General features: G+C 40.9%; 1 protein-coding gene across 7 annotated transcripts; it reads left to right on the top strand.

Moving 5' to 3' along the window:
* Positions 1 to 24,226, top strand: MAP3K7CL (MAP3K7 C-terminal like). 7 transcript variants are annotated; one of them, XM_088667966.1, is made up of 8 exons: positions 342 to 379; positions 661 to 731; positions 1,742 to 1,881; positions 3,009 to 3,093; positions 3,904 to 4,012; positions 11,697 to 11,758; positions 20,730 to 20,845; positions 21,924 to 24,226. In XM_088667966.1, the coding sequence occupies exons 5-8, from the start codon at positions 3,943 to 3,945 to the stop codon at positions 22,102 to 22,104; spliced, it is 429 nt and encodes a 142-aa protein (XP_088524092.1). In that variant the 5' UTR covers positions 342 to 379; positions 661 to 731; positions 1,742 to 1,881; positions 3,009 to 3,093; positions 3,904 to 3,942; the 3' UTR covers positions 22,105 to 24,226. The 7 variants fall into 7 exon arrangements, with proteins under 7 accessions (XP_034971709.1, XP_034971712.1, XP_034971710.1 ...); XM_035115821.2 differs by lacking the exon at positions 1,742 to 1,881 and having other exon boundaries at positions 79 to 379; positions 661 to 708; XM_088667967.1 differs by lacking the exon at positions 3,009 to 3,093 and having other exon boundaries at positions 81 to 379.

The raw sequence follows: 24,226 nt of genomic DNA, 5'->3' as shown, positions 1-24,226 counted from the left end.
GGCAGGACTAATGAATTAAAAATCTTGGACTCTTGACAGTTCACTGCTTTAATAATGCCTCTGATGGAAGGGTTTTTTGCCCCATGAAGCATGACAACACTGTAATCCTTCGTTGTTGGAAAAGGAAGGGAAGGGAAGGAACAGTGAAATTGTGAAGGAAAACGGAAAAGGGTGGTCCTGAGGGACTGAAAAGCCTATGGGAAGTGCAGGTAGCAGCATGTTGTCCTGACAGCTGTTTCAACTTCTCAGACCTTGTCAGTTTGCTGCTATGTAGCAGGTGCAGCCTTTTCTTCTATTGAATCTTTACTCCATAAAGGCAGCGACAAGCCAAGGCAGTGGCTGGCCCTGGATTATACAAGTGCAGACACTACTAAGTGAGGTAAGGCAACAGGTGTGAAAACTGAACTAACTGATTGAGTTGTAGCCACACTTGAGTTCTGTTGCAGATTAAAATAAATAAATAAGGAAGGATCACTCTGTTTCACAGGCAATTGAACTGAAGAACTGTTTCCTTGGGGGTTTTTTTAATTGAAAGCTTTTAGGTTTCATCAGGAAAGAGGGAAAAGGGGTATATTTGAGGCAATTCTTTTTAATTTATCTCACTGATGATATTCACACACAGAATGTTGTGAATGAACTTTCTGTCCTTTCTTTGCATAGATTCATTTTCTTTCATTCTCTGAGAGGAAGACCTTTTGAGATTCTTTGGTAAAGTACAGAGAAAACTATATGTATGTATTGTGAACAGGAAAAGTGGCTGCCTTTCTGAAAAGTGGAAAACCAAATATTTTAAAAGAAACTTACATTACCAGGATAAGAGAATGGTTTTTTTTTTTTAAAAAAAATGGCTTTGCTGCAGGCACATTTTAGCTTTGTACTCAAAATCCTTGTGCTTTTTAGCATATAAATTGTTTCATAGCTTGATCACTTTTTAACATGCCTTTCATGCATTGTTCCAAGCTATCCAAAGGATGAACATAGGAGACTTGTGGAGGGAAAAGTGATGATGATCTAGGTTTTCGAAATATATAACCTTTCTTTCTTTCATTCATGCTTTCTGTTTGTTTTGCAGTAGTTTAGTTTGGCCACAATACTGCGAGCAATAAATGATAATTACCATCTCAAATGCTTTTGTTATTGTAAAGAAGAGAAAATAAAGCAGTACTGTATTTAAACTCAATAATAATATTTAATCATACATGTATAGATATGATTTTACATAATTGATAGTAAGCTAAGTGATACATCAATAATATTTGTTATGTAGTTTTAATAGCCTAGTAAGGTAGTTAAGCTAAGGAATATGGATCTAAGTTTGGTTTATTTGCATTGACTAGGGTATAACTTGAGTTCCCAAACCTTTATATGTAAGTCTAAAGATTTTGGCAAGCTCTCTTCAGAACTAACACTGTTACAACCTGTGTTTGTGTAGCTATTAGCGGATTTAGATATTGCCATGATCATCTTACAGCATTTGAGAGAAATGGGACGTATCATCACAGCAAACATATTTCAAAACAAACCATGTACTTACTGCTTATGCTTTAGTAGACCAGGTACACTAACTTTGGTAATTTAGGGTATTGTATTTTAATAGTCTAAATGGGTCACTTTGAGATTGAACACAATATATTTGATGTGTTAGTCTTCCGGAGCCTGCAGATTGCATTAATGTGTCATCCTGAAATGAATGACAACACTCCGTGGCTTAAGCACATGTTTAAATGCTTTTCACAACTAGGATACTGTTACAGTTGCTAGATAAATGCTGAAAGAACAAGGTACATTGGAAAATAGATGTGGGCTGTCCAAATTCATGCCTACTACCACAACATCCTATGCTTCCAGTAGCACCTTAGAGACCAACTAAGTTTGTCATAGGTATGAGCTTTCGTGTGCATGCACACTTCTTCCTACGCTGTTAGAGAATGGTGTTAAGGATTTTTGTGTGTGTGTGTGAACTAGTTCTTGCTATCACAGATTTTTTTAAAGTGCTTCCAAAAAAACCAAAAAAACCCCACACAATAAGACTGCAAAGTCCAGACTTTCTGAAGGTTCTTGCAGTTTTAAGAGCTGCATTTACCATAATTTTCACTTCATAAGACGCACCTGGCCATAAGACGCACCTAGTTTTTAGAGCAGGAAAACAAGAGAAAAAAAAATCTGAATCACAGCCTCCTCGGGAGGAGAGCAATCCCTGCAGAGGCTTGGGAGGGAAGCTGCGTACCTGTCATATGGTTGGCGGGGTGCAGCTTCTATCCTAAGCCTCTGCGGGGATCACTCTCCTCCCGCAGAGGCTTGGGAGGCTTTCCTTCTCCCCACTTTTTTCTCCCCCTCCCCAAGCAGCACTGGCCCCTTTTCCAGCCTCCTCCTCTCCAATCCCTTTCGCCCAAACTCCTCAGGTGACGCCTGCAATTTCTCCCCTTCACTGCTGCCTCTCCTTTGCCCTCTACCATGACTCTCCACTTGCGGCAACCTACCTCCTCTCCCTTTGCCCCGCTTCTCGGTCCCCCTCCTCTCCCTCCCCTCTCTCTTTGCAGCTGCCTCTTCTCGCCATCCTCCGGCCAACATCCCCAGACCCATCAGGGGAAAGGGGAGGCCATCAGCAAAGCCTCTCTCAAAGAGAGCAGCCCGGGAGCACGAGGCAACGTTGCACAGCCTGTCCATCGCTCCCAAACCTTCCCGGGACAGGAGCCACTCCAGCATTGCTGCTTTAACGCGAGCCATGGAGGAGGGACGGATAGATGGGAGCCATATCTCTGCTTCCTTCCCTCCTCCGTGGCTTGCTTTTAAGCAGCAAAGTGGGACAGGAGCCGCTCTAGCTTTGCTGCTTTAAAGCGAGCCCCGGAGGAGGGACAGAAGCGGAGCCATGGCTCCCATCTGTCCCTCCTCTGCGCAGCATTCGCTTCATAAGACGCACAGACATTTCCCCTTACCTTCTAGAAGGAAAAAAAAAGTGTGTCTTATGTTTTAGCAGCACCATTAACCTGACATCATTGTGTCATCAGGTGGTTGCTGTCCAATCTGGATAAGGATGTGGCCCATGGAGCTCAACTCAGGACAACTCATTTACACTGAAATAGTGACAATAAGGTGAGCCACAGGTCATTTGTAAGACACATGGCTCACAGGTTCCAGGATCAGTCCCCAGTTTCTCTGGTTAAAATGATCTCTCCAGTGGCAAAGTTGTGATAGACCACTTCCACAAGCTTTAGGGAGGTAGATATGTATTCGTCTAGATATACCAGTGATCTGACCTATTGCAAGATAGCATTGTATATTAACACTGCCATTTTGTAAGCAAAACCCATTTGTAAAGCAATGGGCTGTTTTGTGCCAAAGAATTGTTTCCCTTACTTTTTCATTCTCGTTTTGTTTAATGGGTGTTCTCCACTACCTTCATTGATCAATCTTTGGTTGTTGGTGGTAGGGTTTCTAAAATGCCTTATATTGTGCAAAAACATGTAGAAATATCTTGGATGATAATGCTTAGAAAGGACTGGTCACAGATCAATTATGCATGTCCGCATGCCTACACCCATTGTGTAGACATATATAATTGCACTAAACCCTGCATTGTCCTAGGAAAAGCCAAGAATGGCAGCCAAATACAGTGAGCATCTCTGAAAAATTGTCTTGGCTAGCAATTGTTAAATGGAAGACTTGGATTTGCCTGGAAATATATATATAATGCCTATGCTCTGCCTCTCTCTGCACTTTGTGGACCTTATATGTGAAAGAATCATGACAGGGAATTTACTTGCAGGTAATTATGCTTTGCGATATTCCTGAACGTGAGAGAGGATTACACCAGAGAAGTTATGAAGATATTTGAAGAACATTCAAATCACATTGCATTGGCTTCTCAAGACCCATAAAATATGCAATATTTATATTTTGCAGCTGGAACACATACGTAAACGCATAGGCTCAAGTGCCCACATGATCACCACCGCAAGGGTACCTGCTGATAAACCGATACGAATTGCCTTCAGTCTAAATGACTCCGCAGGTAAAATTCAAATTGATTAAAGGTTCTTTGTCCTGGTTGTCCATTATTGCCACAAACTGGCACGTCAGTGCCACAGTTTGATTTTTCTTAGGTGTTTGAAATGATTTGGACTTATTATTATTATTATTATTATTATTATTATTATTATTATTATTAAATTTATATACCGCCCTATACCCAGAGATCTCATATATCCATCTAGTTGTTATAATCTTATTAGCAAACCTGTTTTGTTGAAATTGTTTATCAGGGCTCTTACTTGCAACAACAACAAAAAGACACAATCCTAGCACAGCAGGAGGCTGACATTACAGAATTCTGGGTGGATCTTTAGAAGGATATATATATATATATAGTATTAAAAAAAACGAGATTGGGTTAAAAAAATACCTTCCTGACCAAACTGAGGGAAGCTCTCAGGAAACAGCTGGTCTGAATTGTATGTTCCCTCAGAAACAAAAGAAGTAAAAAGTGGGTTGACGTTGTTCTTTATATTACTGCTGACTATTTGTTTAGTTTTGCAGCCTAAAGTGCAGGGTGGGGAGGGAGAGAGTTATGCCATGTATGTGTTACACTCCCTCTGCATCATTTATGTAGAAAAGTTATGTATGACTTAGTTTTCTGAAGGTTTTATAATAATTGCTGCATTAACCATTGGTGTCAAATGTTTTATTTTTTAATGACTAAGATTAATTTCAGGTCCTGAAAGGACTCCTGTACCTTTGAGTCCCTGTGAATAAAACTGCTATTATTATTATTATTATTATTATTATTATTATTATTATTATTAACCCCCCATCCATCCATCTGGCTGGGTTTCCCCAGCCACTCTGGGGATCAAACAAAAACTTCCCTAAACAGGACTGCCTTCAGGTGTCTTCTAAAAGTCAGATATGCCATTTGGTGTTTTGTTCTTAGTTGTAAAATGTTTGCTTCTGGTTAAGACTATAAGCTTCAAGGCTCAGTAGAGTGACTGCCTTGGGCAGCAGATGCTACTGGGTGGGAAGATGTTGGACAACAGAGCTGTGCATGCTGCTGACCTGTATATCCCTTATCCCAGCCTTTGGGGGTAGTGCAGGATGTTGTCCCATCACCAGTGTTGAAGCATGATTCAACTGCCTGCTGGCTCAGCTTCCACCCCGCTGGAGGGGTGGAGCGGTCACCTTTCCTTTGCCTCAGGCAACAAAATTTTATTGGGCCTGCTGCCCTACTTGCCAGGGAGTTGAAAAGGTCAGACCAGGAAACTGGAATTTATGAGGGGGGAGAAGCAACTCAGAGAACAAGAAACTTTAAAACAGACTTTATTGTGAAGCAAAGATGCTGAGTGGAGGTGTTGGAATATATATATATAAGTGAGGCTGGCAAACAATGTTTAATGTTTTGTCATGATTTTATATATGCTGGAAGCCACCCAGAGTGGCTGGGGCAACCCAGTCAGATGGACAGTGTAAAACTATTATTATTATTATTATTATCAGAGGAGAGAGCCAGAAATCAAGAGAAGCTAGGATGGAGAGTGCTGCAGAAGCTCCACAGTGCAAGGACAAAGAAGCTGAGCTGAAAGTGAGGAGGCTGGGTGTTGCACTGCAGTGGACTAGAATGAGCAGAAGAAATGGCTTTTTGGTCATGAGTAAAGCAGGGTGGGGCTGTGGTCTAAACCACAGAGCCTAGGGTTTGCCAATCAGAAGGTTGGCGGTTTGAATCCCCGCGACGGGGTGAGCTCCCGTTGCTCGGTCCCAGCTCCTGCCAACCTAACAGTTTGAAAGCACATCAAAGTGCAAGGAGATAAATAGGGACCGCTCCGGCAGGAAGGTAAACGGTGTTTCCGTGCGCTGCTCTGGTTCGCCAGAAGCAGCTTAGTCATGCTGGCCACATGACCCGGAAGCTGTATGCCGGCTCCCTCGGCCTATAGAGCAAGATGAGCGCCGCAACCCCAGAGTCGTCCGTGACTGGACCTTGACCTTTATAGCAGGGAAATAGATTAAACAAGTTTAGGTGGCTCCCCCCCATTGTTCTTATGGTTAATGGCTAACTCTGTTTTAAAAATTATTTTCCTCTACCCCAAACCATTATTACAACAGCTGACAACTTGATTAAACTCTACAGCAAAGGTAGGAACCAGTGGTGGTCCTGAGATTGTTGAATTACACTTCCCATGTCCTTGACCATTGGCCATGCTGGCTGGGGCTGATGAGAGTTAGAACCCAACCAATGGTTCCCCACCTCTGTAGACTATAGGTCATTGGTGATGAAGCACATCTTTGAATTCAGAAGGTACCAGGTTCGATTTCTAGCATCTTGAATGAAAGTAATATTGGGTGGCAAGTAATATGAAATACCTTGTGCTTAAGACCTGGTAGAACTGCTGTCAGAGTACGCAACTCTAGGCCATGCCAGCCACCTCAGACCATGAGATCAATCAGGAGAGCTTTGCTTGTAGTGCAGGCATCCCCAAACTTCGGCCCTCCAGATGTTTTGGACTACAATTCCCATCTTCCCTGACCACTGGTCCTGTTAGCTAGGGATCATGGGAATTGTAGGCCAAAACATCTGGAGGGCCGCAGTTTGGGGATGCCTGTTGTAGAGCGTCCAGCGAGTATTGCTCTTGGTATTTGAATGGAGGGCAGGGCCTTCTCAGTAATTGCACCCTGGTTTTGGAACTCTGTCCCTTTAGAGGCATGGATGGCACCATCATTGCTGACCTTCGTCATCTAGTCAAGAGCTTTCTGTTCTCTGAGGCTTTTAGACGAGTTGTGTAGCTAAGGTTGCCATATTTCAAAAAGTGAAAATCTGGATACAAAAGTTGTTGAAACAAAATTAAGGTTTTTTTGTTTTGTTTTGTTTTGCCAAGGTTGTTGAGCTGGGCACTGTTGGGCACTGTTTCTGGGCCGAATCCCAGCTACCCTTTTCTGCATTGTTTATACTGGTTGCTTTTATTTTAAAATGTATCTGGTTTTCATCTTTCTTTTTATTCTTAAAAACCACTTTGAGACTTTGGATGAAAAGCGGTCTAAAAATCATATAAAGAATTTAAATTTAAAGAAATGGGTAAAGTCTGACCTGTCCAATGTAATGCAGCTTTCTATGCTTAAAATGTTCTTCATAAATTGTATGGAATTGGATATATACCACTGATGGCGATCTCAGGTTCAATCCATGGCATTTCCAATTCATATACAATTAAATTAAGGTAAAGGTAAAGCGGGGAGTGGGTGGTGCTATGGTAAACCACTAAGCCTCTTGGCCTTGCTGATCGGAAGGTCGGCAGTTTGAATCCCAGTGACAGGGTGAGCTCCTGCTGCTCTGTCCCAGCTCCTGCCAACCTAGCAGTTCGAAAGCACGCCAGCACAAGTAGATAAATAGGTACCACTGTGGCGGGAAGGTAAACGGTGTTTCTGTGCGCTCTGGTTTCCATCACGGTGCTCCATTGCGTCAGAAGCTGTTTAGTCATGCTGGTCACATGACCCGGAAAGCTGTCTGTGGACAAATGCCAGCTCCCTGAGCCTGAAGTGAGATGAGTGCCGCAACCCCATAGTCGCCTTTGACTGGACTTAACCATCTAGGGGTCATTTACCTTTACCTTTTTTACCACCATTAAATTGTTAAAAATATTGTGTTAAAGAAATACTCTTGTTAGAAATGAAAATAGTTGTATGGGCTTCTTGAGTTGCCAAAAGAAGTATCAGTATCCAGTATCCTTGTCAAAATGTTAAATGTTCTTAGAGCAGCTGTGCTACCAATGTGACTTGAATCATGTGTTGCCTTTCCTTTTGGGCATTCACTGTGATTCAACTTTCTTCTTTTAGAATATTTGGTTTGATTTTTTTAAAAAAATGCACAAAGCGTTCTGTTGTGAAAAGTGAAACACTTGCAACTGACAATAAAGATGTTGCATAAAATTCAGAAAGTAACAGCCCTTATGAACTTGCTTACTGAGGACTGTAGTGTTAATTATGAGAAGGTAATTAACATACCCAATATTTAAATAGCCACCCTAGGGGAGACAGAAGGATTAGGACCACAGTGCACAACATGTAAGGGATTTAACCCTTTCTCCTCATTACGGTCCTGATGAAAATCCCATCAGCACCAATGAGTATTAGGGCTGGAGGAGATTTTGATTGGGACCATGCGATAACCTCCCCTCCATGTGCTATTATTTTTTTAAAAACTGTCAATATTAATTGCTTAGGCACAATTAGCATCACAACTAGTTGAGGCTTCTGAAAATAGACCTAACAGTTGTAGAGAAGTAGAGCAGATGTACTTTCATCTCTTTGGAATCAAACCTTTTCTTTGTGGGGGGAAATAGTTCTGGTTTGGAGCAAAAGCTACTTGTGGGTAGTGCTGATTGGCTATTGGTCATTACATCACAGGGAGCACTCCTCCCCGGCCCCTTGGGAATCCTCTGAGCAGCTTGTGTGAAAATAACTATTTGAAAATGTTTTCTTTAAAACAATTGTGCAAAGGATTAAAACACATATTGGTAAACATAAATGTAGTACTTTGAAAAAGCGAAGAAAGCTTGCACCTAGGGATTGATACATTTGTAAATTTTGGATTCTCTCAGTTTTTCATTTTTCTCATCTTGAGTCAGTTTCTCTGCAGTTCCCCATCAGCTTGTGATTTATTTATTTTTTTAAGTTCTCATGAAAATTCACCAACGTTTTAGTGTGATTTTCTCCAGATATGCACATTATTGCAAGCAAATTTACCTAATGCAATGCATTTTTGAATGTTATTTTAACTACCAGTAATATGTTGATATTTATGCCTACTGTCCCCTAATATACACATTTTTACACATTATTTGGTTATAGAACAGCACTGCAAAATTTGGAAAAGTGAGAATTGTGAGTGAAAGCTGTGTTTCAGTTTGCATACTGTGATTTAGGGCTTATCCACACTTACCTTTGGCCCTACTCTTTCCAGCCAGAGGTCCACACCTTAACTCTCCATTTCTCAGGATTTTTTCTTTGGTCCTGAGCTTTCCCCATGAAAACTCACTCTTTAAAGTTGAATTGGAGCAAATGTCAGTTCGGGATTTCTGTGGATTGACATTTGCTCCAATTGAGCTTTAAAGAGTGCATTTTCACAGGGAAAACTCTGGAGAGAGAAAAAGGGAGAGCTTTAAATTGCAGACTATGCCTGGAAGGAGCAGAGGACAAGTAAGTCTGGATAAGCCCTTTGGGAGTTCTGCATTAAAATGTCAACCCAACTGCATTTATCCCCCATACCTAATTGCAGTCCTCCTGGAACACTGGCTGGAAGAGCAAGTCTGGTGTCTGACTCAGCAGCTGACTTGATAGAATGAGTATTGGCATCCAAATTCCAATACCAAGAGGAAACTGGATTGGCCACTGTAGCTGAAAAACCAGCTGCAACTCTACTTTTAAAATATTAGGTCTGTCTTCACTCACACCTCTTGCCAAGCATGCTTAGAATTGCAGGTTTAGGGCTTTTCCAGACTCTTCATGGACATCTGTAAGAATCTTCCCAGGACCAGGCAAAGCATGTACATACATAACTAGCGCCGTTTCTGGTAGACCTGGTGACTAAGTGGCAACAAGGCTTAGACACCAGTTCCACTAAGCTGGGTAGACCTGGCCTGTGAAGAACAATACCAAATCTAATCCTTCAATGTTTCCTAGTAGGTATCTACTGCTCATCAACAGGTAGACCTGGTGTCCAGATGACATCCTACCATCTATGGCGAAAGCTGTTAATTTTGTCCCTGGCTCCTTTTACCTCTCCAGCCTTTAATTGCACTGGGTAGATTCACTACTGCCCAATTACAGCTACATTAAAATCCTGGATTTCTGAATTAACAATAATAATAGTACCTTTGACATAGGGAGGATTATTTCCAGCCATACTTGCCTTTATTTCTTGAAAGAATTTAGTTGGCCAAAGTAACAATAGACATATCACATTGTGATATTAGTGAGCCATTTGATATCATATCACATAACATGCATATAAATAAACCAGAGATATTTAGATTAAACCAGATGCAGGAAGAATAAAGCCTTGAGCCCACACCAAACCCACCAAAGCTTTCCCCTTAGCCCAAGCAGTCTCATGCTGCCTTGTGGCAACCAGCCAGGGATCTAGTCATTCCATTCTCATTCCAGGAGAAAAGGAGAATGTAACCACTACCCAGCTGTCCACTCTTGACATTCTGCTATAGTAATATTTGATGGTCCTTCCTCTTTTGTCCTCTGGCATGATCCCAGAATACAAAATACATGTTCTGACTATCTCAGTATGATGTTGCATTTTTAGCCCCTTGTCCCTATAAAATACATGCAAGTAGCAGTCAGGAATAGATCAGGCCTCTGTTTGCATGTACTGTAAGAATAATAGAATCATATAATTGTATTGTTGGAAGGGACCCCGGCAGTCATTCATTCTTGAGATGGGAAAATGCATAGAAGAACTTGACTTCAACAGGCAAGCAGCACAAGCCATGTTCAAGTAACGAGCTGAAGCAGAGAGTTGTACTATGTGAAACCATAAAGTTCTGGAAGGTTTTATTTGCATTCTGTTGGTCATACAGAATGCCGCCTTTCCACAGTTCAAACCATTCTCAAGGTGGCTTACAACATAAAAAATACATAACTGCAACATAACACAAGTAGTTATAAACAGTAAATAAACTTTTAAAAATAGACAATTAAACCAAACAATTTTCACATAAATCATGACAAGATTTATAAAAAAGATACAAAAAAGCAGCAACAACCCTACCCCCCCCCAAAAAACCCAAACACCCCAGCCCAAGACTATAACTAGTGTTTATCTATGACCTTTCTGGGTCCTGATCCCTTATTTTTAGGGGAAATGGATGCAGTCATTGGGCTTAGACTTAATGGAACCACTGTGTCAATTAAAAGTAATAATAATTAGATTATCTGTAAAACTGTGAGAAAGTTGAACTTAATGATTCCCTAAGTCCAGTGGAATTTAGTACTGTCATTCAATGGGCTGCTATCCAAGAAGGTAGCCTCGGGCTTCTTCACAACTATATGTTACATATTTGATGCTCATGTGATGGATGAAGCCCTAAAGGTGATTCCATGTACAGTAAAATCATTTGCAAAGAGCTGCAACCCTGCACAGACCCACCCCCACCCCCCAAGCAAAGCATATCCGTTTCTTCCAAATTCTCTGTTTCTACTGTAGAGCCTATGCTCTACAGGGGTTGGGAATTTTTTTTTCAAAAGAAGAGCTGCATTCCCATCTGGGCAGTCTTCCCAAGGGCCACACGCCAGTGATGACCGAGGTCAGAGGCAAATGTCAAGTTTACACACACACACACACACACACACACACACACACACACCTCAAATCTTCCATCCATGCCACCAGAATTCAAAGACACATTCCAGCCAGACCAAAACACGCAAGGGGGTTGTGAAATAGGGCTGCTGAGCTATGGCCTAAGGAGAGTGGGTGTGACTGAGGGCTAGATAGAGGCGCACGGGGGCCATATTTGGTACTCAGGTCCTCCCCTTCTTTAAGTAATTGACCATATTATATGTTTGTATAGATGTTTGTATAGATGGGAAACACATATAAGCATGCACATTTCTTCTTTGCTTTACATCAGCTGATGATGTAGTCTGCCTCTTCATAATTGTTAAGATTTCGAAATAATGATTTAAACTTGTTTTCTTTTCAGATGATACACCCCCTGAGAATGCTTTTCCTTTGGCTTTTCCAGATTTAGAAAAGCAGCTCCAGGTGACTCTTTTATTTAATACTAAAATCCATAGTGTGAACTACGTAACTATCAAAAATGGACTTCTGCTGTTGTAGTGAGTGATTGTCAATGTATGTACTCAAACTATAAAAATGAAAAGCATGGAAATACAGGCTGTTAGACTTTTAAAATATGCCCTTGTGAGTTCCAAAACCTCCCTCTTCTCTTCACAAAGAAAAAGACCACATGTTTGGCAAGCTGAAAATGCTTTATTTACAAACTCTCCAAAGCTCAGGTTCATGTGCTTTTCCATGCAGCATTTAGAAAAGTTGCACAGGCAGTAATACTTGGCTTAGCTACAGTGGTGAAAATTTTTAAATTATACTATTGGTATAGGAACTTAAGAGACACTTGTTAGAGCCATGGGTCTGAGCTTGGAGCAATCAGCGCAGACCTCACAAGTTGAGCTTCTCTGGTAGACTGAGGTACAACAGTAGGCTTGATTCCCTTTCCCCCAAAGTGAGCGGACATGACCTAACTAAGCCTGGAAGGACAACTTGCTTTGTGGTATTAACCCCTTCACACATTAATTAGACTTAAGTATGTTGGTCACATGAGGCTGGTTATCCCACATTTATAAAGTGAAATATCTCTTCCTGAGACAACGGGAGGCCTTCAGGTAGCAAAGAAAAAAGAAATTTCATCCCACCTTGAGCAGTGTTAGGAGGTGATTAATTTTGAAGCAACCTTTCCAGACACCTCTCAATATACCTTTCATCTGACTCAAACTCTTTCTTTTCTTTCTCATTCCCCTCTGGATCTTTCTCCCAGCCACCATCTCCATCTCCATCTTTTCACCCCAAGAGATGGCAGGTGGCAGCTGTAAAGTAGTTCTATGCTGAAATCTGTGCCCTGATCAGTGAAAGAGGCTTCCAGTGTTCTGCCTCATTATCAGGGCACTTGAGAATTTATTTAGAATACTGTATCTGTTAGCTTACCTTTTCCTTGTGAGGGGGCCAAGGGTACTGGGTGAGTTATTCTTTCCAGTAAACATTTCTCCAGTACTCTGCATTCTCCCAAGCTGCGTGCACTTCCTGATCTAAAAAGGCACATGGGAGAAGTTACTCAGGCTAGCTTTCCTGGAGCTTAAGTGAAGCACGGGCACCCAGGAAGTCTGCAAATGCAGTCCTCTGATGAGATGATGTGCAGAATGAAAGAAAGGATACTTCACCCACCTCAGAAGTAAGCTGCTTCACATCACCTATGAGAATTTCACTGAAATCAGCGCTCCCCTTTTTTATAATTTTTGGACATGATTTCTTTTCTCATTGACCGACGGACAATAGTTTAAAAAATGCAGGAGAAATTCTTGGCTCCACACTAATTTAAAGGTGAAAGGAGCAGAAGGCGAGGGACAGAATCTTTCACCCACCCAGAATGTCAGTCCAAGAAGGGTGAACTGCCATTTTTATTTTTAAAGAAAAAGTAGATGGAGCTGCAATTCAGCTCATGGGTTTTACAGTGTGCAGTCCTATGCATATTTATACAGAAGGAAGTTCTGTTGCAGCCATAGTTAAACAGTCTCTGTTATTCCTTCCACACATTTTAGAACTGAATCCAACCCTTCTATAGTAGGAGAAATGTTGCAAAAAGTTAATAATGATGAGCAGGAAAATGGAGAAGCCCTGAGGTCAGGGAAAGGCAAGGGATCTCCCTTTAGGAAGTGAATCAGTGGTCCATTAGTTAACATTTATTGGGGGAAATGAATGGCACTGTTACCAACACAGTGCCTGTGGCTATATCTGCAATGTATGCATGCTAATAACAGGTCAGCTATGTATACATTGTATGCTGCACTATGCAAGCAAGAATAAGATTTAACAGTTTTAAAATTATCCTTACCAGCAAGGTATAATATTTTAAATTTGCAGAAGACTTGGAGAGACAATAAAGCTTCCTGTCATCAACCTTTCTTATATTGTTGAACTAGGAGCAGCTTAATAAATTTACATAAAAACAAGTCCCAGTAAGGACAAAAACTTTGCTGAATATAGACAGCTTGAAGTACATGTTCAAGTGCGTCACTGGAATAAGAACACAGATTCAGACTGAGATCATGCATCTAGAAAAAGAAAGAATGCACTTTCCACATTTGGTTATTTGCAGCAAAGGACCTCTGCTCTTTTCTCTTTCCTTAAATAAAATCTAGACTAGAAGCTTTCTAGCAAAACATTAGCTCAAAATGTGGAAATTCTGCTACCCCACCTCCCATCAGTTTGGTCCCGCTTGTTCTCCTTAAAAGCTGCCTGGTCAAAATGTTACAGTGACAGTAGGCATTTTAACCAGCTGTCTGTATACTTTGCAGTGTGGTGTTCTCTTTGCTCCCTCCCTGGCCTTGCACTTTCTACTGGGTACATGAATCCTTTGGTCCCTAGGCCCCTTTCAGATAATATTTCCCACCTCCCACCCCTCATGGGTCATTTTGCATGTTACCAAGTTTCCCGCCCAGTGTACACTAAAGCAGTCACTGCCTGTATGATAGCAAACATGTATTTGCCACAAACAAACTTTGCATTTCTCAGTATTCACTTGAAATGCAGGGGCCATCACAGGTGCTCAACTATGATTTTAAAAAAATCTTGAAATGCACATTTGTGAATGAAATAAATATAAAAGAATGTATCTCTTTCAGATATCATGCTTCTTCAGTCCACTTTATATATGACATTTAGAAATACTGTACAGAATTAAAGGGTGTATGTCAGGCTTCCTCAACCTCAGCCCTCCAGATGTTTTTGGCCTGCAACTCCCATGATCCCTAGCTAGCAGGACACAGTGGTCAGGGATGATGGGAATTGTAGTCTCAAAACATCTGGAGGGCCGAGGTTGAGGAAGCCTTGTGTATATCATGATGCAGAGCGAGTATTTGGTTTTGAATACACCAATCGGGCAAATGTGTGCTCTTTCCTGTATTCCTCTTTCTTTGTTTTCTGTGCCGTGGGATAGTTTTTCCCGCAAAGGAAAATAAAAAACAGCTACAGAGAAGGTGATAAATAATTAATAGAAGTCTGATTCATAAGTGTTGGGAAACACAGTTCTTACATGTCTTATTACAGTATAATCTAACAGTCATTTGCTGCCTTGTGATCTTGTGAACAGTTCAATGCAAGTTCATATGTATTTGGAAGTATTTAAGATTTTCTGAACATGTCTTTGACACAGATGAAACAGGACAGCTACATGCTTTCCACCTCACATTTAGATCTGGCTATAGTAGGGGACAGACTAAATTGGATGGGCATCTCTAAAGATACAAGATGGAGGCCACTTGAGCTATTAAAATTTCAGTAAGCAATCCATGCAAGTGGCTGACTAAAAATGACATTGGGGGAATGAGAGGCATGGAAAGAAGGAAATGACAGATTTGTTAGACAGATGGGCTGCCTTTCTCTTTATAGGAGGCCAGGGGTGGATGGAGAAAGACACGGGCTGCCTAAATCCAGAATAAAAAAGTTTTCTAGTTTTGGAAAGGGGATTTACTGAGAGGATAACAATAGAAACATTCATGAAAGCCTGAACATATTATAAGGCAAGTTGAGTACTGGTCACAAACCAGAAGTATGCATTTGGTTGCTTTTTAAATAGCCAAGAAAACTATAGATGACTATTAATCCAAACTTGAAACCATGCACTAATTAAGCGTAACATCAAGCAACATCCCTGGCCTATGTTAATTTTCACTACCTTTGTTTCACACGAGAACCACAGTTATCAGTTCTATTTGTTCTTTTCTCTTACCCCCAGATTTAGCTTTGTATTTGGGGACACATTCATTTCCCCCTACTCCCTCAGCCAAAGCACATTTTGCCTCCTAAGCCCTCACTGTAGAACTATAGTCTCATATTTTCAGAATCTCTGTTATGTTTATCCTGCCCTTTGTTGCTATTTTTTAAAATCTGTCCTTACCATTTACAAATGTCCTGGTCTTTACAGATGTCTTGTTTCCTCTCCAAAAACTAAACAGTGGGTGCTTTTATGAGCATTTCAAATCTCAAACATCTTTCTCTTTGCTTTCCACCATCCAACGAACTGTACTAGTGTTTCTTTTAGGCCCTTACCTGGTAGTAGATAATGCTTTTGAAGGAGCGGGTCATGTTTGGAGAATATCCAGGTAGTGTTCAATTAAATTTTACTCAGAGTAAAGCTAATGAAATTAATGGACCTTACTTAATCATGCTCGTTAACTTCACTGGGTCTACTCTGAGCAAAACTTCACTGGGTCTACTCTGAAAGTCTCTGGTGTTTGCTGAACTAGACCATCCTTTGCCCATCTGATGCCCTCCAGTTGATTTTGACTGCAAGCTCCAATCCAACCTAGCTTGATCAATCTGATGGGAGTTGTGATCCAAAGCACTTGGAGGGCATTGGCCTGGTGAAGGCTGAATGGGATTGTGGAATTCAAGCTCCACACAGGTGTTGGTAACAAAACTGGTTTCCTAATGGTGTTCTGTGTAGGAACTTGGCAGCAATGGCCCTACCAATTAAGCAGAGTGCAACTGCTTCCTCTGCTGGTCAATCCTGGCAGGTGGGGAGCAGTGGCAGCCTGTGGTAGGACAGATCAGTGTGTCCCAGGTAATCTGCTTTGCATCCCTAAGCTAACCTGCTGCCCTCAGGTGTGGTGAAGGATGCTGTCCTAGCATCAGGGCTGAAGTAAGACAGAACTGCCATTCTCATCAGCTTCTATATTTTGCCTTGTGATGTGTCTGAATACCAGGTACTGGAAACCACAGGAGGAAGGAGTGTTATTGTGCTTGGGTCTTACTTGTGGGCATCTGGTTGGCCCCTGTGAGAAAATAATGTTGGACTAGATGGGTCTTTGGCCTGATACAGCAGGCTCTTCTTACATTCTTATGTTTTTACTGTATATCCTTCATCTAAGGCAGCAAAAGGTTTTGGGCCAGCCCTTCAGGGTTCTTAGAGGACTCTTGCAGTAGAGCTACTTCTAGACCAACAGAAGGGGTCAGGAATCTAGAAGAATTTATAGTGCTTAAATACAACTCGCATTATTTACTCCATTGATGAGAGAAATGCACCCTGAGCCTGTTCAGGGGCACTTTGATTTGTTCCTACACCTTATGCTCTAGGTCAAGAGTTGCTTAGATGGCACCTCTAGATGCACATGCATTCGCAAAGGCTTTCCTTAGTGTCCACAGTGGCCTCCTCTCCCCCCAGCTGAAATCAGACTTGAAAGAAGCATTCTATTGTAGCTAATATAATAGGTTGTGGTGTGTGCTTGGTTGGTGGGGGCTTGGGAATTTCTCCAGTTTCCCCCAAAAGGTTGGCAACTGCTGTTCTAGGTTAATTCCAAATATTGAAAACAAATGTGGGGGCTGTGTACCCTGGTGAACAGGGTACACAGCCCCCACAAATTATGCCCCATACCTTGGAAGATGTGGCATCATTCCTAAGGGTAGGAATTTTGACTTGCCATAGTTTCCCATTCTCACAGATAATACATACACAAATCCTAGAGTATCTCTGCTCATAACAATAGCCTTTCCCTAAATGTTTATGTGCTAAGAGCTTTTGTTGTGTCCCCTCATGCAGTCCCTGTAAAAATTACTGAAGGAACAGTGATTGACTGCTTGATGTCCACTTTAACCTTTTGTATCTCCCATGGCTTTATGTGTAGCCAGTCTTTAGAAGGAAAATATTGGTGACAGAAAAGCACAGTGGTGAGAATGTCAGGTTTGGAAGTAGGTAAAACCATGTTCAGATTGAAGGAGAGAAGATATTTAAGATCTCCACACACACACACACACACACACACACACACACACTGGACAAGGGGTATGGAAACAGCAATAATATTTACACTGAACTCAAAGAGAATTACAAGCAGCCATCTGCTTCTTTGTTGTAGCATTATCACTTATTTAGGTGAAATCATTTGCCATTCTTCTTTTAGTGAACTCTTATTGAAGTGACATATTGAAGGTTAGCGAAAATACTATGCCATTTTAAAAGGCTGAATGCAAGTATGAATGTGCTGTGCCACTCCCAACAGAGTGCCTCCAAGTATTTTTCTCCACAAATAGAGGAGACTAAAAAGAGGGAGCAGGGTTAGAAATAGATTCTCTTTTAGATCAGAGGAATGCTGGGTGCTTCTCAACTGGGCAACAAACTGAGTTAAGATGAATGAACTATGTATTTTCTTTTTCTACTTAAGCAGCTTGTTGCTGTATTGTGAGAAGTTTACTTACCTTTTTCAAAGTGTGTTACACACAGTCCATGGTAACAGACAAATTGTGGCCACTGATTTTCGTCTGAATTAAGGTGCTGCTCATTCAAAGGCACAGAAAGGTGTCTCCAGAATAACTACTGAATGATGATCTAGATCAGGCATCCCCAAACTCCGGCCCTCCAGATGTTTTGGACTACAATTCCCATCTTCCCCGACCACTGGTCCTCTTAGCTAGGGATCATGGGAGTTGTAGGCCAAAACATCTGGAGGGCCGCAGTTTGGGGATGCCTGATCTAGATCATATCAGAATATTTTTATTTACTAGACTTACAATGTCTCATGGAGTTCAGAGGGGGGTTACTCTCAGAAAAGGGAGGATAGGGTTCCAGCCTTAGGCTGCAATTGTATGTATACTTGGGAACAAATCCCACTCTAGACAGGGGAATCTGCTGTATGTCTAACCATGTGCAGGGCACATGGTCTTAAACTCCAAAACAGATGCTTTGAGGTACTTGTGGTCCTCCAGATATAGTTGGGCTTCTAACGTCCATCAACCTCAACCAGCATGACCAATGGGAGTTGTAGTCCAACAGTACCTGAAGGCTGCAGGTTTTCCCCTAAACCCCCCCCTCCAATATAAATACTAAGATCAGTTTCAGGGGTATATAATCGCCTTTTTGTGATGGAAAGAACACAACACTGAAAACTCTCCCTGCATCTTTACATTGCAGGAGAAGATCGGTAGTAGAATAAAAGCTCTCCTTTGGCCGGATTGTCCACCAATGCTGATCTTTAGGAACTGTTGCCAAACCTACAAAGCCCCCCCCCCATCACTGCAAAGTATTTTATAAATAAATCAATAAACCCTCCTTAGTGTTGACATGCATAGGACACATTTCGGGGAGGGGGGGTGATGTCTCCTTAACAGAAAAATGTGTGGAATTCCTGTCTGGAAATTTCCCAGAAGATTAGCAATTAGATTTAGTACCAATAAGTATGCTACCTTCTAGCTTACCCCACTTCTTGTGGTCTGAGTTTCAACGGGCAATAACTGAGAGACGTATAAAGTGAACTGAGGTGGGTGCATCACGTAGTTCATTTTCCATTGCGCCTCAGCCTACATTGATGCAGTGAAAACGAAAATAATGGGAACATAAAAGCATACCTCATCAGAAGCTAGAGGACGTGCTCCCTGAACCATGAATTGTGATACATAAACAGTTCCTCAGCAGCAGTAGGTGTCTTGGTGGCAGTGCTGTCCTCATAGGGACAGAGATTGGGTGGGGCAAGGCTGCAGCAAAATCAGAGCAGTTCTGGCAACCTGGGGAGACCCTCCTAGCAAACCAGAACTCACTTGACGTTACCTCAGCCACCATAGTCACTCCTGTCCTGACAGGTTCTGTGCCACCAGGAGAACATCTCTTCTGCCCTCTTCATGAGCCATCACTGGGGTTCTGTAGCATTAAAGAGCATGAATATTAAACTATTTGTTGCATCACTAGCAATGCCCAACCCAAGTGGTAAGGAGTTCTCATCTTTCCCACTCCCCACCCCAGTTATTGTTGCTTGGAGTACTACATCAGAATTTCAGTCTTTCCCCACTTGTCCATCATCTGCATCTGTTAGACCGAGTTGCCTTGACTCTGAGATGCTCTAATTGTGTCATAGTGTTCTCAAGTAGTGTTCTGGGCAGAATCTTTTCCACATTGTTAAATCTAGCATTAAAAGTCTTCATGGCCTTGCTCCATCCTATCTCTTTGCTTAATCTTTGCCCTCCTTTTTGGTGTTCATATCTAGTAATCCAGCAATAGATAATTAGCTCTTGTCCCTGCCCCCAGCTTGAAACCAAAACTCTCTGTATGTGTGACTCAGCTGTCTAATTTCTACATTTTGTTACCCATACCCCCACCCATCCCTCTGTCTCCCCATGTAAAAACTTTAGACTGTAAGCTGCTTGGGTCCACAGCCTGTATTTGCGCATTATGTCACTCTATAAAAAAAATACCTTGAACATAGTTACCACTGGATAATCAGGTATGATTACTCTGTAGAATGAAAATGTAAATTGTGAATACCAGTTGCTGGAAACCACAGGAAGGCAAGAGTGTTCTTGTGCTTGAATCCTGCTTGCTGGTTTCCCACAGGCATCTGACTGGCCACTGTGAAAACAGGATGCTGGACTAGATGGGCCATTGGCCTGATCCAACAGGCTCTTCCTATGTTCTTGTGTAAAATGCTTTATATTTGATATGATTAACAAACTGCAAGGCTGTACATGAATTGGATTGTGATATTATCTGTGTTGCAAGTCATGGGCTATGTAAGGCCATAGCCAAACCACCAGGGCTCTAATTGTCAGAAGTATTACCTCAGGGCCCAGGTTTGGATTTTATATCTTTGGAAATAATCGGTCACTCTTACATTGCCTTCTGTGTTCTATAATTTAGCTTATGTGACTTTGTTGCATTATTTAATTAAATAATTACAGTATTATAAAGCCGAAGCTGTTATTCATAAATATGTGTAACGTGAGTGTTCCATAGAATCAATTAGATCCTTAATACCGTTTGCAAATTAATACTACTATTCTTATAACAGATGCGAAAGGTGTCTTCTTTCTTAAGCTAATACTTTCATGAGACAATGCTCCACTCATTATAAGAACACAAATGATTTCATTAAAATAACATCTCAGTTTAAATTTCATTTCTGATTATTCATTTGAATGCTAAAAACCTTAAACTATTTCCCCCTTTATGTTTATGAAGCCTCTACCTCCTTGCCATGACTCAAAGGAATCTATGCAGGTGTTCAAACAGCACTGCCAAATAGCAGAAGAATACTATGAAGTCAAAAAGGAAATTGCACTGCTTGAAGAAAGAAAGTAAGTGTGTGTTTCCTTTTCTGAATAACTGTCATATACTTAGAAAGGTAACATCTGCATGAAGAATTTCTGCTTTAATCAAAGAGACTAGTTAAAATTAAATGAGTGACATCTAAGTTATGCTTAGAGTAAACTAATTTATTTAAATGGGTCTTCTCTGAATATGACTAACACAGGATATCATTCAGAGAGAGAGAGAGAGAGAGAGAGAGAGAGAGAGAGAGAGAGAGAGAGAGAGAGAGATTTCTTGTATTCCTCCTAAGTGTGTTATTTCTTTTTCTGCATTGTCTGTCTACATTGCAATCTTAAAGGTTAGATTCACAGAGGCATCCATAGGCAAGAGAAAGGCAATCATAGATTCATGTCCTGTGACCTGGAGAGGTTGGGGATGCATATCATTAATGGAGTTTGTCCTTACCTGTTTTGAGTATGGCGTCTTGGCATGTCACCAATACCATCTGGTAAAAATATTATTTGGATCTAAAAATTGCTATCTAACACATTGACTCTCAAGACAATATACGGTAATGTTCTGTGGGTGGTTTTGGCCTGCGTATCTGATGGCCTTGGGTATCAGGCTATCTTGTCATATCACTTTCCACTACGGTTGCTAGATCACTCTTCTTTTTATAGTTTGTCTGAAATCTTGGGAAATTGTTGCCAGTCTGCATAGACAATATTGAACTAGATGGGTCAATAGTTTGGCTCCATCTAAATCAGCTTCCTATGTTCCTATTTGGGAGGAGAAGATATGATTAATTGTAAAATCAAAACCAAATGTTTGTCTAAACATCTCCAATATACATTTATTCAGTTTATTCATGAAGGATTAAGCTTTCAATGTGAGTTATATAATATTTAAATTTTAGATTTAACCGCTTTTAGGGTTCATATGTCCCAGCCAGTATTTTCCCTCTTCCTGTTTCTTATACTGTAACTCACCCTGATACAGAAGTCTTCTGCTAGCTAATAAGAGTCCACAGAACAGCATTTTAATGTGTTTTGCTTCTTTTCATAGTTCTTTGGATCCAAGCCAAAGGGACACAAAGGACATTAAAAAATCTCTCTCTTTTTCCAGAAGGGAGCTGATCTCTAGGCTAGATCAAGCTGAGAAAGAAAACATGGATGCTGCTCAGCTAACTAAGGAATACACAGACCTGTCAGAAGAGAACCGGACACTGAAGCTGGCCCAGACGCAATGTGTCGAACAGCTGGAGAAGCTTAGAATACAGTATCAAAAGAGGCAAGGATCATCATAACTTTGAATGAACCGGTCTGAGCCAAAAAAAAATCTGGGCTCCTGTTCTGTGCTAGGCAAGTGTTCCTTCCCCCTCCAAGGTTTCCTCTGATATGTTGGAACACTTCAATTGCAGAATATGCAAATGTCTAAAATGGATTTAATGCTTGCCAGCCACTAGCTTAATATGTATATTTTTATTTGTTATATAATAGATATTTTATTTCAAGTAACATAATTGAATGCTTAGCTATCCCCATTATATGTCCAAATGGATCAGTGAATATATTTCTTCCAATTTTAGGAAGATACAAGCACACTAGAAACTGATTTGAATAGTCTTTATGTTGGGAAGTGGACCATACTAAGGCATATTAGTAGGAACACTGTTAAATATGGGGAACACTGGAGCGCACGCCTGTTCTTTCATGAACCTAAACAGCTTATGGGAGAAAAACTAGTTCATTTATCTGACAATATATGCCAAAGGGCAATCATACACTGAATAACTTTTAAAAACGAGTAACATGGCACCTCAATCACTTTCTTTAAATAACTATTGCTGTAATCCTATACAAAGTTACCTGGGACTAAGTCCTATTATGCTCATTGGGACTTTCTTCTGAGTAGACTTGCATAGGAACACATGGCAAATTGGCAACAGTGATTTGTACAACTTTGATGTGGCAAGGAAATGGAAAAGGGCACATTTCCTTGTATAGTACTGTACCAATCTTAACATTTTCCTTGAAAGTGAGCCCCATTGATCTTAATCTTATTTTAATGAGCTTGTAGTCTTTCCAAGAGGAGGTCTTATAGATATTTCAGGGACAGGACTTGCTTCTCAATATAAGTGTGCTCAGAATCAGAATGTTTATGTAATCCAAATTAATAATAGTAATAATAATTTTATTATTTATACCCTGCCCATCTGGCTGGGTTTCCCCAGCCACTCTGGGTGGCTTACAGCATATATAAAAACATAGTAAAACATCAAACATTAAAAACTCCCCGATTAGGGCTGCCTTCAGATGTCTTCTAAAAGCTGTGTAGTTCTTTATCTTCTTGACATCTGAAGGGAGAGCGTTCCCCAGGGAAATAATAACCTTTTCTGTGCATGACACCTTGGATTTGTCTATCCAGACTTTCCAGGTGTGGTTCCATGCAGTGAGCCAGCGGTTTGAATGTTGGTGCCATGCGCATCAGAATAGGTCAGTTTTCACACACCATCTTCTTGGCTGCCTGCAGCATTTTGAGTCTGAGTGATAACAGTGTGAGAAACCAGTTTGGGTGACATTTCGAAGCTGATTTAGTGCATAGCAAAGTCTGACTAAGAACTGGGGGCAGAAAGCATTGTGGGAATCGGCCTATATTGCCACATAGCTGCATCTTCAAGCCAAAGTAGATGACTTCAGATGAGATCTGTGATTGGATGTATTGACTTTCCTTCTCATTTTTTTCGTCTTAAAAGCACTCCTATGCCTGCCCGTCCCACCATTTCAATCAGGATCATAGTGCAGAGGGAGGCAAAGGCGTAACCAGATCTCATAACTGGAGATAAAGGAGCTCTTGAGAAAAGTACAGTCTAAAATGTCTGTCTGTGTGTATGAGAAAGAGAGAGAGAGAGAGAGACTTCTCCCTTGCCCTATGTAAATGACAGCCCTATGCATTGTCAGACAAAAATATTATTGAATTCCAGGCAATTCTGAGCATACTTTTAAATCAGATCCATTAATAGTGGTGAGCCCTAGTTCTGAGTATCGACTGTTAGGATCAGGATATTAAAATTATGTGTCATCTTTTTGGCATGCAAGAAATAGAAAAATAACATGAAGATACCAGAGTGGTAAACAGTTAAGATTATATAGTTGTCAGTTGGAGCACCAGTCTGAAAAGCATCACTTGGAAGTAAGTTCAGTAATGGGATTTCCTTTTGGGTAATGTGTTTAGGTTTGTGGTGTAAAAGTAGTGTAGTATCCGTATCAATTTTCTAGGAGAAATAGCTAAGCATAAAAGATTAATATCAAGTATTTCCTTCCTCTATTGGTAACTCTGTTTTCATGAATCAGCTAAAAATTCTTTGTTATACTTCCATTTCTATTCATACAGTATTTTTTTTCATTAAAATACAATTTTAAAAGTTA

Source organism: Zootoca vivipara, chromosome 4 (assembly GCF_965207765.1).
Source record: "Zootoca vivipara chromosome 4, rZooViv2.hap1.1, whole genome shotgun sequence".
Taxonomy (NCBI): domain Eukaryota; kingdom Metazoa; phylum Chordata; class Lepidosauria; order Squamata; family Lacertidae; genus Zootoca; species Zootoca vivipara.
The sequence above is the reverse complement of the archived record's forward strand: the minus strand, read 5'-3'. Positions and strand labels throughout refer to the sequence as shown.